Here is a 17,986-nt window from a genome sequence, read left to right as displayed (position 1 = left end):
GGTGTGCCTGGTTATGGGAGGGGGGTCCGGTTCCTTTCCCCATGCTCTGGTCCCCAGGCAGGCCATGAGGTGCTGGCATCATGTGCCTGGTTTTGGGCAGTGGGTTCAGTCCCCTTCTCCATACCCTGGGCCCCTGGGCAGAGCCCTGAGGTGCTGGTGGTGTGCCTGGGCCGGATCTAATTTGTTGTCCTTTGCTTACTTCTAAAACAGGGGAACTTCCTGTGGGAACCAGTACTTGAGCTGTGTGGTTGAGCTAAATTGCTGCTTTGCTGCTGTTTCCCTGGGGAAGGCTTTTTGTGCAGCTCAGGGTTTAATGGTTGATTTTGTAGGTACTTCCAGCTCTCCAGAGACCTGATGCACCTGGGTTGCGTAGAAACTCTGATGTGGGCCTGAATTTTTCACCAAACTGCACCCCATGCGATTCTGCATTCCTAACCAGTCTCCTCTGAGAGGCCCTATGCTGATTGGGGGGTGGATTGGTTGTCCTTGCTGTGTCCCAGTGTTCTCCTGGTGGGCCTGTCTCCCCCACCTCTTGTGTTGCAAACACTTCCCATAGGATGGGCCCTGTGCCAGCCCCTCATGATGACACCAGCCTCTGAATGGCTCCCTTTTTTCAGCTGTTCTAGCTCCTCACTACTGTGTGGGTACATGGGAACCCTACCAAGGCCCTCTTCTCCCCTGCTGCCTCCATCTAAAGGGCACAGCTGTGGCTTCTGCTGGTTCCTGCTTCATGCGCTCAGCAGCTCCAGCCTTAAAGTGGCCGCAGCCCGAAACCCTTTGAGCAGTTTTTTCTTTCTCTCATCTTGGCTTCTCCCACCTTCATGAACTTCGTAGGTCTCTCCTCCTCTTCCCCTGAGCTTCAGAGGCCCCAGCTTGGCTGATGTTACATTTTTATAGTTGTAAATTGGTTGATTTGTTGGAGAGAGTGATGCTGAGAACTGTCTATTCCACGATCTTGACCAGAACTCATTCGCTTAGGATCAATTTTGAAAATGGAACAAAAAAAAAAATAACAAAATTGTGGTGATAATCTCTCCCAGCCAAGCAAAAACAATATTTTTAGCAGGAGAAACATAAACTAAAATAATAGTATCAATTACTCCTAGGTGTTAGGGTTATAGGTTATTTTTATTCTCATATATACTTTGTTCATTCCATGATTTCTAATACAGAATTTATATTGAAAAAAGTGGCGCACTGCGATAGTGCACCGCTTGGGAAGTGTGGCGGTGCTCCCGCCGAGGGTTCGGATCCCACATACAGACCGGTTCCCGCTCACTGGCTGAGCGAGGCGCGGGAGCAACACCGAGGGTTGCGATCCCATTGCCGGTCCTGGTCTGGTACGGGGGCGACACTGAGGGTTGCCATCCGTTGCCAGACACAGAAAAAGACAAAAAAAAAAAAAAATGAAAATCTACTTAATTAAATTTAAAATTAGGATGTTTAGCACCAATTCTGGTGTGTTATGCACTTAATAAATGTAGAATATTGGTATGTTTAATTAATAATTAATTCGTCTCTTTATAAAAAGCTTAAGTTTTTTTTTTTTTTTTTTTTTAATAATATTACCTGAAATCTTGCTGCTTCTTCAAATGAAAGAATGGCACAACACTTCCCTCTAGGTGCTGATATTCCAGTGGACTAAAATCTATAGATCATTATGATCCTATGGCAAGTACAAAGTAGAGCTCTTCACAAGGTAGTATAGTGGCAGTTTTGAAGTTCTTATCTCAGCCTGGGTGTTCCATACACCTTCCCCAGGAGGAGGTGTTGTCATGGACAGGATTTAGGCAGTGGAGAAGTCTGAGAAAAGGGAATTCCTAAGAAAGTGCATTTCAGATGAAAGAGATAGCAGAAACAAAATCCTAAGGAGAAAAAACAGCACAGCGAATGCAGACAAATGCAAACAGTTTGCTGTGGTTTCAACATAAATCCTAAGGGGAATGTGTCAAAGATTATGCTGAAGAGGTAGGTAGGATCCAGGGCAAGAAAATACTCTCTTGGTTCATCATAAAAACGTTGAGACTCCTTCCCATTGGCAATGGAGAAAAATGGAAACTTTTTAATTGGAGAACTGATATTGTCAAATTTGCAATTTAAAAGGTCACTTTGGCTGCTATGTGAAGAGTGGATTTAGGGAAAACAAGACTAGAGGCAGGGATTCTAGTAAGGAAGCTATTACAATTTGCAGCAATCAATGATGAGTGCATGAACTGGAGCACTGGTGGTAGTGGAATTGGTGAGGAGGATGGACGTTTAAAATTTAGATGATAACATTGTCAGAACCTGATGATTAATTAGAAAGGATCAAAGATTTTTCCAAGAGTTCTAGTCAGGATGATGAAATTAATTGTAATGGAAGCATTTAATATAAAGGATATAGACAGAAGACTTCTTTTTTATAAAAAAGTTATTTGGTTTTGAACAGACCTCAGTGGGTGGCTGATTGGGACCTGGGTTAAGTATGTATCCCATGTGAGTGGGGTGAGAGATTGGAGAGATTAAATGGGTTGCATTCACAGGATTTAAAGTCTAAATATTGATCAGATGTTGGAAATGTGGATGAAGCCAAGCTTTGGGTGTTTGTGTGGATGATAGAGCTGTTCACAAAGATAGAAAACATAGGAAATAGAGCAGGCTTGAGTAAAGGAAGAGGTAAATAACTATTTCATTTTGGAAATATTATATTTTTATTTATTTTCTTTCTTTTTTTGCGGAAATATATTTGAGGTGCCTACTGAATGTGCAATAAACAGTCTCTTGAAGTCAAATAGAATAGAAACTCATGACAAAGATTTTATCTGAGGGTAAATAAAGACTTCTCCAAGGTAACTGAGAAGTGCCCAGGGAGGAAAAAAATAAACTAGAAGATGGGTTCATAAAGTCAAAAATGAGGTGTCAAGGATCATAGTTAAGGCAGGAAAGAAATCAGGGAGTAAAACAAAAAGGAAAACAAAAAAGGGAACCATTAGATATTATAACTGTTATCCTTCAAATGTCAGTTTTAGTGGTATTAGTAGATTGGAGAGAATTGGGAAGTGAATTGGAAAAGAGAAAGTGGAAACAATAAATATAGTCTTCTATTTAAGTAAGCTTAGCAATCGCATAGAAAAAATCAATAGCGTGTTCAATATATCTTCACAAGTCAGATTATGTGTAGTACACTTTTGATAGCAATTCTTTGAGGAAATTGATAATTTTTACAATACTTTCAGCAATTGCTGTCAATATTTACTTTCCATTGTATGTTTCATGTTCAATTGTATGACAGTTTTGATATGCATAGACATCTGTAGATGGAGTATTCTGTAAGAGTACTTTGGGACCTGAATTTTTCTATTTTAGCTAGCTGCAATGATGAAATTACAAAATATTTGAAAAGTGTCTGCAAAAATTTTTGTTCTAAGTAGAAGTGAAATAAACTGCATTATAGGAGCCTATTCGGCAAGGGTGGGTTATAAGTGGGGGGACAAGGAACTGATTACATGTAACCATAGATCTTTCGTTTATTTTACCTTTCAGATGATAAGTCATTCTATTACCTTGCTTCTTTTAAAGTCACAAATATCAAATACAGAGAAAATTATGGTGTAAAATCCTCAAGAGAGTTTATAGAAAGGAGTCATCAGATTGAGAGAATGGTAAGCTAAATACAAATTTTAAATATTTATGAATGTGTCTTTCTACCTCACTTTGAATGTGGGCATTATAAGAACTTATTCTCTCTGTGCCTCAATTTTTTCTTCTGTGAAATGGAGATAAAATAGTATCTAGGTCATATAGCTGTGAGGATTAAATGATTTAATATATATAAACAATTTAGAATAGTGTGTGCACCATTAAACGTATGTGGTAGGTAACTAATTAGCTCCTGGGGAAATCGTTGGTTGAAACAAATGCTTTTCCTATTTTTAACTATTGATGTTATCTTTCTTGGCCTACCTTCTTTTACCTTCTTTTACATAAGAGTATAGAATTGCCACACTATCATTTTATTTTGTTTTTGAAAGCACTTAAAGGATTACATAAAAGAATGTGGTGTGTCTATTATTCTTGATATCAAGCTCAAATTTAGTTATGCTGTCAAATATTTTGGTTGGCCTTGATAGCTTATGTATTTATCAAGGCATTTCTAATTTGGGGGGTATATTTAGTGAGCTAAATCCTTACCTATTTCAGCAGAAAGTCAAATAAGATAGTCCTTCATTTTTTGTGCCATGAAAAGCATGGTTATGGAAACCATGGATTTGTTTAGCAAAACCCAGGATATTAGCTTAGAGTATAGTTCTTTAAGCTTATGAGAGTTATTCTGGAACAAAAATGTAACAGCTGAATAGAAAAGTCACTGTGTCAGCACTCCCACCCATCCCTCACTGTACCCTTCTTTCTCTGTAATATCACCAGTAATGGAAAATATTTGCATTTTATTCTGTTACCTATCTTTATATAAATTGATTCTAAATATTGAAAACCAATAAACAACATTTTCACCTCCATAGCTATTTAAATAGTGTTTGACATTTAACAGAACAGTGTTTTTGTTTTTACAATTATGTTGCCACAATTCTTAGGCTATTCAAAGAATGTTCCCAGAATTGTTTTAATATAGTCTCTCTTTCTCTCTTATCTATTTTTTTGTAAGCCCTCTACCATTGTACTTTATCTTCAGATGTTTCCAAGATCTTGATTTTCTTTTTTTATATACTTCTTTCCCAAAACCTTATGGTTCCTGCTCAGTTTCAACTGGTTGCTCTCTAGGTCCGTTTCACAGAGGTAAACCTGGGCCAGGACAGGATTACTCCCATGTGTGGGATCCGTTGCTTCTTGAATCCCAGGTTTTCTTTGATATGGTGGGTTATGTCCTCAAGTACTTTCCCTAAGAAAAAGTTCATGGAATGTAAAATTTCTGAATTATTTCATGCTGAAAAAAAATCTGTATTCTGTATTCTGCTCAATTGATAGCTTATATAAATCTTTAAATTGAAAATTTTTCCTCAGACCATTTACAGCCTTGTTTATTTTTTATTACTTTATTAAAAGTGGTTGACGATGAGAAATTGTGTTTCTTTTTAGATGACCTGTTTTTTTTCTCTAGAAGCTTCTGTACTTGTTTTTTGGGGGTACTTTTTTTTCAGTTTTCTGAAATTTCATGATAATATGTCTTGTTATTTGGCATTTTTTTCTTTCATTTATTTTTGTTGGGGTTTTATCATTTTAAAAGCTATGTAAAACACTTTACAGAATAATTATGAGATGAATATCCAAGAACCTATCACCCAATTTAAGAAAGAAAACTTTCCCAGTACTTCACACACCTCTGTATGTTCTTCCCTCTCTCTTCTTCAGAGAAAAAAACAATTACTTTAAATTGTATTTAATAATTCTTTGCAGTTTTACCACCTTCGTATGTTTCCTTAATTAGAGTATTGTTTAATTTTGCCTCCTGTGAACTTAATGTAAACAGAATCTTATTATATCCTTCTGTGACTTCATTCTTTCACCCAACCTAATGTTTTTTTGATATTTTTCCATTTTGATGCATATCACTATAGCTCATTTATTTTCACTTCTGTACTGTATTGAATATCTTAATATGAATACACCACTATTTACTAGTTCCTTTTATGGTTAATGAACATTTGGGATGTTTCCACTTTTTATTAGCTGCATGTATTCACTGTTATGAACAATGCAGTTACCCAACACCCTTACAGGTCTCCTAGTGCATGTGCAAGACCCTCTTCAGGTCATAAACCGAGCAAGGGTTATGTTCAGATTCAGCTTAAGCAGATTTAGGGTTTATTAAGTAATATTGTTCTATATTTTAAGTGCTTGTATTTAACGCAGTATGTTTTCAACACACACGAATACAGCTATTTATGCAACGTTCACCAATAATTTAAAAAGTTTAAATTGGAGGTTTTTGTGAATGTGCCTTCTTTGCCCTAAGCAACTACCTGTCTTAATCTTTGGGCCTATCCAAAAGTATTGGGGTGAAATAGACCCTTGAATAGGTGAAATGACTTTCACTCTCTTCTACTCTAAGACTTGCAAATAAACATGACTTAATAATTTTGCCAACTGGAAATATGGTAGTAATATATTAACCAAAAAGGGGGGACAGGTTAAAAGTGGTATGAAGGGTATGATGTTATGTATGTGTCTTTTTATTATATGTATATGTTTTTATAATGTCTGGAAAGAGATATATTAACCACTGGTTGTATATTCACCAGTGTTAACAATGGTTATCTCCAGGAAGAGTGATTAGGTACAACTTTTATTACTTTATTCCTCTATTCTTTATACTTTTCAGTATTTTCTAAAAGTTGTTTTAATGAGAACATACTTTAATAATCACAAACACAAAGTGTGGTAGCTTAATGAGAAAGAATTTTCAATAGAAACCTTGTACTTTGCAGAGGAATAATTAGCAGTTCCACAGAAACAGTGTTTTATCAAGTCGTGTCTACATCTTGTTCTACAATGGTGACACCAGGAATTGTTTTGACTCTGAAGTGATCTACAGATTGAAGTATAAACATCCCAAAGTCCACATGGGCATTCTACCTTCTCCTCTGCCATATCTCCCATCTCTTAGTTTTCAATAATCTCCACTGGTAAGGGAATAGAGGATTCAAAGTCATTAACTGATTAGGGAATCAGAAAATCCTCAGAAGGGTCTTGCTTTGTCAGAGGAAGCAAGTTGTCCCCAAAGAAAAATAAACAATTTTGATATCATCAGTGAATTTCTATAAATAAACTCAGTACGAATGTTACCCAAATGATGCTCTTACAGAAAAGTTGGTGAGAGGGCACTTTGCCACATGTTTTCTCTTTGGGGAAGTCTCATGTTTCTATTAAGGGACATTCTGTGGTGGATGAGGCTGGGAAGGGTGGGGATTAATGTAAGCATTAATTCTGAACCAAGAACTTCTGGGTATATAGTGCTTTTAATCATCCTCTCTAGTGTTCTGGGAAAGAGCAGGCATTTTTTTTCCCTCCCCTCCTATTTAATGGTCAAACTAAGCTACAGATGTCAGGGTAAGCTTGAGGCAGTGTGAATCAGTGGAGGGTGCAAATGATATCCTCATTTATCCCAACACCAATCTCAGTGTTCTGTTCTATCTTCTATATTTTGAAAATGTGCTCTGGGGAACTTTAGAAGTTATTTTGGGCTTCCTTGAAACCTATCATCATCCATGCTTTGCTCTGTATCTGTACTATTTCTTCCAGGCTCAACTTGAATATTAACTAACTCAGGTCTTAGAGCAAGATGTTTTCCTGTTAGTATAGTTTTGAGAATCTCTTTTCTGGACAGTATTTGAAGTGACAGAAAGAAGGATGCAATTTGTGTGTTTGGCTTTTTTCAGAGAACTAAGAAAACAGAATTACTTAGAAACAGGAACATTTTACCAAAATGAAATATAATGGGTTCAGATTCTAATGAAAAGAAACAGGATGACCTCCCATCTTATTCCTCCTGCCATTCCCTTTTCTTTTCGCCTAAATTCTGCTTCAGCTGTTTCGACTTTTCTCGCCAAACTCTTAAGTAGGTCAGACTTGACTCACAGCCATGCTCCTGTGAGAAAGATGATCATCATAATCAATTTGCTCTGGGATCCTTGCCCAAAATGTATGCAGCTCACTATTAAACCAAGTAGGTTATAATATAAGACCCACCTTAGGAATTCTAGATAGTCAGGAGGCTTCATTTGGTACTATTTATCACCTGTGTGCATCCAAAACTCCTTGGGGAAGACTGATGAGGTGGACTTTTTGGAATGCTTAGGGTCACATTCCTTTCACACGTGTATTGATTGCTACATGTAGTGGCAGAGGCGAAATCATAAAACCCTGTGAATGTCAGCCTGACAGAGCAGGGTTCCCAGCATAAGCTGATTGCGAGCCAGTGAGCATGAAGTCTGTGAGGATAACTGAGGTTGAGAGCTGTGCCACGCTAACAGCCGTCTTGCCCAGTTCCTTGGAGCCTGTGTTTAGGTCTTTTTAAATTTTATTTTTAATTCTTATTATTTATTATTAGCACATTCATTCTTTATAAATTGTGATATTTCTTTATGCCTGTTGCCCAACCTATCACTTCCCAAATCCCAAACCCCCCCCCCCCCCCCCCCCCCCCATCTCTAGCATCCTTAGGTTCGTTCTCTCCTTCTGAAAGTTCAACGTACTGTTGTGGTCTCTTCTTTCTTTCTTTCCTTCATTCTTCCCACCTTCCCTCCTTCCCTTCCTTCTTTCCTTCCTTCCTAGCAGCCAGTTATGAGTGAGAACATGTGGTATTTCTATTTCTTTGGCTTATTTCACTTATAATTTTCTCCAGACTAATCCATATTGCTGCAAATGACACAATTTCATTGCTTTTTATAGCTATGTATTCCATTATGTATATATACCGCTTTATCCTTATCCAGTCATCCATCGATGGGCACTTAGGTTGGTTCCATATTTTGGCTGTTGTAAATAGAGCTGCAATGAACATAGGAGTGTAGGTATCCCTTCGACATGATGATTTCCATTCCCAGTAGTGCAATTATATACCTAGCAGTGCAATTGCTGGATCATATGCTAGTTCTATCTGTAGTTGTTTGAGGAACCTCCATACTGCTTTCCATAATGGTTGTGCTAATTTACAGTCCCACCAACAGCATAGAAGAGTTCCACTTTCCCCACATCCTTGCAGCATTTGTTATTCTCAGTCTTTTTCATAGTGGCCAGTCTAACTGGGGTAAGGTGATATCTCAATGTGGTTTTGATTTTCATTTCTCTGATGACTAGTGATGCTGAGCATTTTTTTCATGTACCAGTTGGCCATTTGTATGTTGAAAATGTCTATTCATCTCCTTTGTCCATTTTTTAATTGGATTATTTGTTTTTTTATTGTATAGTTGTTTGAGTTCTTTGTATATTCTGAATATTGATCCCTTGTCAGATGTATAGTTTGCAAATATTCTCTCCCTTTCTATAGGTTGTCTTTCTATTCTGTTGATTGTTTCTTTTGCTGTGCAGAAACTTTTTAGTTTGATACAATCCCATTTATTTATTTTTTCTTTGGTTGCCTGTGCTTTGGGGGTCATATTCACAAAGTCTGTATCCAATCCTACTTCCTGAAGTGTTTCCACAATGCTTTCTTCAAGGAATTTTATTATTTCAGGGTGTATATTCAATTCTTTAATCCATTTTGAGTTGATTTTGGTATATGGTAAGAAGTACAGGTCCAGCTTCATTCTTCTACATATGAATGAATGTCCAATTTTCCCAGCACCTTTTACTGACAAGGCAGTCTCTTCCCCAGTGTGTAGACTTGGTGCCTTTGTTGAAGATCAGATGGCTGTAGGTGTATGGGTTGATTTATTGATTGATTGATTGATTTTATTCTATTAGCTATTGTTGCTTGTGCTTCTGGGGTCTTATTCCTAGTCCTACTTCCTGGAGCATTTCTCCTATGTTTTCCTTTAGTAATTTTATGGTTTCAGGTCTTATATTTAAGTCTTTAATTCATTTTTAGTTGATTTTGGTATATGTTGAGAGGTGAAGGTCCAGTTTCATTTTTCTGCATATGGATGTCCAATTTTCCCAGCACCATTTATTGAAGAGGCAGTCTTTTACCCAATGTATGTTTTTGCTGCCTTGTCAAAGATCAGTTGGCTTTAAGTATGTGGGTTGATTCCTGGGTTTTCTATTCTGTTCCATTGATCCAAATGTCTGTTTTTATGCCAGTACCACCCTGTTTGTGTTACAATAGCTTTGTAATATCATTTGAAGTTGGGTAGTGTTATGCCTCCAGCTTTATTATCATTATTATTATTATTATTTTTTGCTTGGGATTGCTTTGGCTATTGGGGGTCTTTTGTTGTTCCATATGAATGTTAAGATTGCTTTTTCTTGAAGTCAAACTGGCCTTGTTTGCAGATGACAGGATCTTATACATAGAAAAACCTATAGATTCTACCAAAAAACTCTTGCAGCAGATTTATAATTTTAGCAGTGTTTCAGTATATAAAATCAACACCCAAAAATCAATAGTGTTTTTATACTCCAGTAACAAACTAGCAGAAAATGAAATCCAGAAAGCAATTCCATTTACAATAGATGCCAAAATACAAAAACAAACAAACAAAAACCTAGGTATCAATTTAACCAAGGAGGTGAAGGATCTCCACAATGAAAACTACAAAACACTACTAAAAGAAATTAAAGAGGACACAAAATGGTGGAAAGACATACCATGCTCTTGGATGGGAAGAATTAATATCATGAAAATATCCATTCTACCCAAAGCAATCTATAGATTCAGTGTGTTTAAATCTTTTGTCGAATGGTTTTCCAGTGTTTCTGAACATTTGCACTACTACTGGTAAGGTATGAGAGTTCATGTTGACCTACATTCTCCTCAAAATTTGTCAATTTGACTTTTCAGTTTTACCATGCTGATGGTCTCATCTGAAGATGTTTTACTTAATTACATCTGCAAAGACCTTTTTCAAATAAGGTCACATTCACAGATTCCTGGATTTAGGTATATCTTTTGGAGAGCCACTATTCAATACAGAACACCTGAAATTATCATCATCTTATTTAGGTATATCTTAGCTATTCTTGGTCCTTTGCTTTTCTATATCAAGTAACACACACACACACACACACACACACACACACAGAAACACACACCCCTTCATATTGGGATTCTGACTTAACTGGCTTTAAATCTAGAGATCTGTGTAGAAATAATTGACATTTTCATTTATTTAGAACTTATTTGATACATTTCAATAAAGCTCTAAATTGTTTTCCTTAAGGGTTTTATTCATCTTTAGTGATATTTAATCCTAGGTACTTGTTTTTTGTCATTGTTAATTGCTGTCTTTTAAAACAACATTTTCTTACTGCTTTTTACTGGTATATATAAAAGTGTCTGGCATTTGTAATCTCTCTCATTTCAAACTCACTTATTTTTCATACTTGATATTTCCAAGTGCTGAGCTCTCCTGGATTTTTTATAGCAGGTGGACTCCCTCTTTGGCTGAGTTTCCTTGACCCATAGTGTTGTTCAGTGGTCCTCAATCAGGGGCAATTTTGCTCCCTGAAGGACATCTGGAAATATCTGGAGACATATTTTGGTTGTCACACTGGGAGGAGGGGTGTTAATGGCATCTAGTATGTAGAGGCCTGGGATGCTACTAAACACCCTACAGTTCAACAGGACAGACCCCCACAACAAAGAATTATCTGGCCTAAAATTTCAATAGTATGAGGGTAAGAAATACACAATTGTCTAGTCTATGTCTTCCTCCACCTGATTTTGTCAGTTATATTTCTTTCATTGGTTGTGTTTAAAATATGGGTTGAATCTCTCATCTACCAAAGAAATCATTCTTATTTTCGTCAGTGTTATGGGCTTATTCCTATTTTTATATCTTTAACATAATTTTAATGAGGTCTTTAAAAGGGAGAGAATGTGCGGTCATTCTGTCATGTTGAACCCAAATCCCCTCATTTACATATAATTAAAACTTACCATTTCAATATTTCCTAGTTTTTAGAAATAATCCTTTTATAATAATACCTACATACCCTTGAATATTTTATTTCCCCTCTCTTTACCATTTCTCATTCGACTTCAACTTTCTCAGAGGACAATGAACAGAATTAAGGTGTCTGTGCAGTAATAATTCATGCATTGTAAGTAAGCAAGAATTTCCTGGTCGATTCAAATATCTTTTATGGTGACAACAATTTATTGGCCTTTTATCTTTTATCACTAGAAACTATTAAGCTAATATTTTCTCAGAAATGTAGAAAGTTTCTCTAATATCATTTCAGTTTTAACTATTTTCTCTTTCTCTTTTCTTTTATTTGCCAGTTTCCTTACTTTTAAAGAAATTCTGTCCACTTCACACAAACAGATTTGATTTTCATGATTATTGAGATGATGTCTCTCCAAACAAATAGGGATTAGATGTTCATGATTATTGAAGATGATGATGAAAAAGCATAGCCTATGATTCATTCATTCATTTATCCATTTACCCATTAAGATATCAACCCATCAATTAATTTGCTCAAGTATTTGTTTAATGAATATTTAGTGCCTTCTATATTTCAGAATTTTGTCCAATGCTGGACATTGTAGAAAGTGAGTTATTTTTTATCAGTGGCCAAGAGAAGTCATAAATAAAGCATTATATCCACTTTTAATAATTTATTAATATTTTAAATTATTAATAGCTTTAAGTCATGGTTCTTCAGCAAAATTTTTTAAAGATAGTCATTGTCTCTAGCATTTTTCTCTGCCTTAAAGCACATCTTAAATCCCAGAGTCAGATGTGTGTAGGGTTTGCCATGGAAATATTTTGTTTAAAAACTGAATTTATATTTTGACAGTACTCCATTGTTTTGGACAGAGTTAAAAATAACTAGTATAGTAATCAAAAGAAGATAATAATTGTTTTCATACTGACAATTGCTTGTTTGATTGTGTTAAAATTAAGAAGTACAATATGACTAATCAAAGCAAAATGCTGAAAGGATTTATTGAGCACATATCCTAGGACTAGCATTGTGCTAGACATCATTCTAACACAGGCTAGTCTCTACTTTCCCATTGGGAACATCAAGTAATTTAGTGCACTCCTGCTAGGATTTCACACTTTAAAGCCGGTGTTGTAAAAGCTTGTTTGTTTAGATAAAAATAAATAGAAATAGAAATTCTGATATTTATCCACACCCTCTATGACACACTAGCTTCACTTTGGAAGTGACTGCTCAGAACAATTCAAAAGTTAATACTTGTAGAGCTAGGGCTGGGTCTGGAGCTCACAGACTCCTCAAGGCCATTGTCCATACTGGGTCACAAACCCTTCACCGGCAGGTCTATGAGCTAGGTAACCAGAAGAAAGGTCCTTGGAGCCTTGGTTGAAGAAAGAATAGTCTTTATTTCTGGAAACACACGTCTGAGAGCTCGGCAGTCCAAAGAAAAACTCAGAAACTCAACTGCTACCTGCAAAGTCCAAAGAAAAACTGAGCAGCTGCCAGCAAAGTAAACATGCTCTATTTTTAGATGCAAGCTCTCTGCCAGCCAGCAGTTCAGGGCCGCTGCTCCACACAACTCTCAGAACGCACAATAGCGACAAAACTAAAAATATACATTGACGTGCATGAGCACTAACTCCATCCCTCCAATTTTTTACTAAGAATATGCTGCACCACACCCAACTGGACCTGAGGTGAGGGGGCCTGATTAAACTATTCTATTTTCCCAACGATAGTATAAATGACATGACTATTATTTTAGTTTGATCGGTAAATGATTTCCAAAATGAAGACTGGCAAATTCCCATGATGCCCATCCACTATGCAGCATTTTCAGTATCAAAAGGCTATAGATGTTGGCTCTAACCTCAGGTCTCAATAATAGTTTCCCACGGAAACCCCCTTTTACTGGGCTTTTATGTTCTAAAACAAAACAAAATTTGAGGAACTATCTTTAAGTTTATATTATTTTTCTTTTTTTCCCCCTATTTCAAGGAAGTAAGATTTGCAATACAGAAACTTCTTCAGAGACACAAAACATTACCTTTAAAAACTCTTTTTCAATTATTTGATTGAATCTTTTTCTAGTTACATGCTAAAAACACCATCTGTAAATAGGGGATGTGTGATGAGAGATCTTGCAAAGAATAGAAACATTGAAATAGATGCATAGCAGAGCATTCTTTAGCTCCAACTAATTTATCCTTGTATAGTTGGATCCCAAGAAGCAGAATCTGAGAATGGGGGTTCTTGGTTATGACTTATTAACCAAGAGCTTTCAGAAAAAATTTGTAAGAAAGTGAGGACAGCAGAAAAGAACAAAAGAAGATACTAGACAATGATGTGGTTTCAAAAGTACAGCCTCAGCCTGATATCTCTGGGAGATCTGGAGCCTAGATTACATCACAAAGGTGGTTCTGCCAAAAAGAGGGCTGGGCTGTTTATCTTATACCAACAAGGGCTGCTCAGGGAAGGTGAAGCATAAACTCCCAGACATCACTGAGCAAGGTGCTCAGGTCAAACAAGGTCAGGCCTCTGGAGAAGTGCAGCTGTTACCAGTCAATACTTACAAAAGCTGGGGGATGGGTACACCCATCCACTAAATGCACTTTGAGTTTAGAAAAAATATCTGCTACAATTCTTCTTTTATCACACTCACCATCATTTAAGTGAATTCAGCTTCTTAAGAAATTTCTTAAGGAAAAAGGAAAGTTTTATTTGCTTGGTAAGTGACTACAAACAATATATCCTCATTACCTAGGCAACCAAGGCATGATCTTGGCTTTGCTTCTCTTTCTTCTGTTGCTCTGTAAATGATCTCATTCATTCTCATAATAAGTAGGACTCTTTTGATAGCATGTAACAGAAACCCAGTTAATGAGTCAAAGTAAAGATATGTAGGTAGATAGAAAGATAGGTAGATAGATAGATAGACAGAAGACTATTGTGAAAACGTAGAGATTAATCTGGCTTCCAGTAAGGCTGGATTTGGTTGCTCAAAAAATGCCCTCAGACTTTATTCTATTTATTCTCTCCATGGCAGATAAGAGAGCTAATAGCCACTCTATATTTACATTTTCTCGGGTTAACAGCTAAGGCAAGAAAAGACAATGTTTCATAATTGCCCTTGAAGGGAAGTTCTAAGAAGCAATTTGGTTATCTAGTTGGCCAAATTTGAAATACCTCCCAATCCCTACACTATGACCAAGAGGATGAAACTGTGCCACACTTGTGCGAGATGGGACAAGGGGCATGTTAGCTCCATTTGAACAATATGGATGAAAAATTGCCATCCTTGTACCTTCCATAGTCTACTTGACATTCCCACTTGGGTCTCTCACAGGCATCTCAAAGCTGTCATATCTGAATCTCAGTTTTGAAAGTTGCTCGCTCTCCCATTCTCTCATCCCTACTTTTTCTTTTCTATTCAACAAATCACATCACTAGCCACCTGGTTGCTAGAATACCTACATTTCACTTATCTTCATGTCTATTCTATTCACAAATCATTTTTCTACCTCCAATTCACTATCTCCATCCTAAACCTAGCTAATGTCATCCCCCATATAGGCATCTCACAGTTCACTGTTTCCACTTCAGGCTTCCTCTAATAAGTTATCTACATAACAAGCAGAATGATCTTTTGAAATATATTATGTTATTCTTTTGCTTAAAATTTTATAAATGACTTCTAAATATACTTAAAATAAAATCTAAGCTCTTTGCCAAGGCCTCCAAGGACCTGCATGCTTTGGCTCTGACTACTCCTCCAACTTTTACACTTTCCTCCTTGCTCACTGTGTGCTACCCATATTGGACTCCTTTTGGATTCTTTGTACATTCTGTTCTTTCCACCTGGAAGACTGCCCCATGACCTTGCTCTTTCGGTTGCTGACTCCTTATCTTTCACATATCACTTAAACATCACCTACTTGGAGAACATTTTCCCCAGCCATTATCCTATATTACTCTACTATACTAACTGTTTTATAATTCACTTCTTTTTGTTCATTACTGTATATCTCGAAGGAGACAGGGTGTACTGAAAGAGTCTTGAAGGGGTGCAAAAGCCAGCATTTTTTTCCTTCACACTGTTGGTTGAGATTAACAATAGCTGGAGAATCAATCGTTAATGCAAATGTTACTGTAGGCCTACTTCGTGCAAGGCTGTAAAGAAAGCCAGGAGGTGAGTAAAGTACAGTCCCTTCCTTCCTTCAAGTAGTTCATAATATGGTTTATGTATGGAAGTCTATGTATGGAAAAGAATACAAAATGAAAATTCAGATGACAAAATTATATGACAATATGAGAGGTGCTACAGTGCAACATATAATTGTTAAAAATATATGACTCAAATGATTACTATTTTAGTAGTTCAGAGGAAGGAAAATCCCTTTGAGTTAGCAGAAAGATTTCCTGGAGAGGAAAGGGAAAAATAATCAGTTTTGTTGGTATATTAGCTCTCTGTTGATATACATTTCCCTGAAAGTAGCAGGAAATCTGTAGATCTTGCCCAACTTATTTTCATGGGTGGACCTTAAAAGGAATTCCCTAGCTGGCATCCAGTAACTACTGATCTTCCTTGAGGACTTAATTTGCATGCAGTTCCCAGCCAGAGGAAAGGTGCAAGTTCAAACTCACCAAGAACAATAACTGGGTGGTTACTAGGCTGTTTAATCAGAGCTACACATACTGTTTCAAATATGTTATTTTGTTTTCTAATGCTGGTGTTCAAACCAAGGACTACAATTGGTATCTGATTTTAAAAGTAAACTTTTTTTTCCCATTTTACCATGAGCTTAGACACCATCTTCTTTTAAATGGAATAATCTCTAGTAAAATGATCTATTCTTAGGTTTGGACCATAAAAAGAGAAGGATATAATTAATTTTTTAGTTTGAGCTAAATATCATATTACTGAGTCCCCAGTAGAAAAATATAAATAGGAGTCAAACTTTTCCAGAAAATGGTTACAACAATGATCAGGTGTCTGACGGGGAACAATTCTCTTAACCCTGTTAAACTTAGAAGCAGAAAAAAAGCAACCCTACCTGGAGGTTCTCTTTTATGAGTTTTAGATTCAAGGAATAAAAGATGTATTTGAGTCCTCCTTTAAGTGTTTCTTTCCCTGAGACCTTCCCCCCACTACTGCTGCCAACCTGAACATCTCTCTTCAAGTATTTAACATCTCTTTTCAAGTAACTCAGGTTTGTTAATGTCACTTAATGTACTTAACACAGGACCTAAATCCAAATTCCCTGAGTTCATATCCCAGAACCACCACTTCTTGTGTCATCTTAGACAAGTTTAAGTGTCCTGAGCCTCAGTTTCTTCATCTATAAAATGGGGAATGGGGATAATGAGAATAGTACTTTCCTCCTAAGGTGACATTAGGTTTAAACAAAGGAATCAATCCAATGTCTGCCATGTAGTATAGACTTAATACATGTAAGCTATTATTAATGGTCACACTAATATTGTACTGTACAAGAATCCACCATTTTTAAAAAAGAGCTTGACACTTCAGGGGGACCATGATTTGTTAATATCACATTTCAGTTTGAAGAGATCCTTGATATTTTCTTATACTCTGATATGACAGGCACCTGTTACGTCCCCAAAGTGGTACATGTACACAGTTCAGAATACCGGAGGACAGACATTTATGTAAAGTGCGGGAGGCATTCAGATCAGCTTTTCTCCCTATTCCTCGAGAGAAGGAAATAAAATGAGCTCAGAGAAGCCTGGTGAAATCATAAGTGGCATAACTCAGAACTGACCCAAACCTGTAGAATGACCATCCATGTGAGGTCACCACTGGGGTCTCCTGGCTCCCACCTTACTTCAGATAAACAGGAATTTCTACTTACACTTGGCAACATGATTTGCGGATAAAACAACGTGTTACCATCTCTTTCCCTTTACCATATTGTTGATTCTTAAATCATTTATTCATTCACGCATTTATTCATCAGACGTGCACTGAGTGTTTACTGTGGGCCAATGTGCGGAGCGCTGGAGAGAGGAAGGTGAATCAGACGCGCTCCCTGCTCTCACACGGCTCACGGTCTAGACTGGGAAAGACACTGAGGTGAACCGGGGTGACCAACCGCTGCAGTGCAATCGTGTGCAAGTTGCTGGGAAGTCCTAAATGAAGGAACGTTCAACTTTGTTTGAGGAAGGCAAGTCAAAGCTACCAGTCGTCATTAGAGTTCCTCAAGGAAAGCAGTTGTAAGTGAGGAAAGTTGCCTTGGGAAAAAGTGTATCTCAGAAAGGGAAATGAATGTGCAACGTCATGGGAGTGTGAGCCTGCCTAGTGCGATGAGGAAAAAGCAGTAATTCAGTAGATAAGAGGAGAGGCTTAGACCCTTCCTCCTCGGGACTTTGCGGCCGGGGGCATCCGTGAGGAGGGCGGGGCGGGGAGGGGGAGGGGCTAGGG

At 37.1% G+C, this 17,986-nt stretch overlaps 1 protein-coding gene across 1 annotated transcript in view; it reads left to right on the top strand.

Moving 5' to 3' along the window:
* TMPRSS11F (transmembrane protease, serine 11F) overlaps positions 1-17,986 on the top strand; it is a 91,024-nt gene that overhangs the window by 37,534 nt on the left and 35,504 nt on the right. Inside the window, exon 3 of the mRNA XM_008583307.1 lies at positions 3,523-3,641. Coding sequence (XP_008581529.1) covers positions 3,523-3,641 — 119 coding nt within the window. The remainder of the gene's footprint in view (positions 1-3,522; positions 3,642-17,986) is intronic.

Source organism: Galeopterus variegatus, unplaced genomic scaffold, assembly GCF_000696425.1.
Source record: "Galeopterus variegatus unplaced genomic scaffold, G_variegatus-3.0.2 Scaffold97, whole genome shotgun sequence".
In the NCBI taxonomy this organism is placed as follows: domain Eukaryota; kingdom Metazoa; phylum Chordata; class Mammalia; order Dermoptera; family Cynocephalidae; genus Galeopterus; species Galeopterus variegatus.
This window is presented reverse-complemented; position numbering and strand designations above follow the sequence as displayed.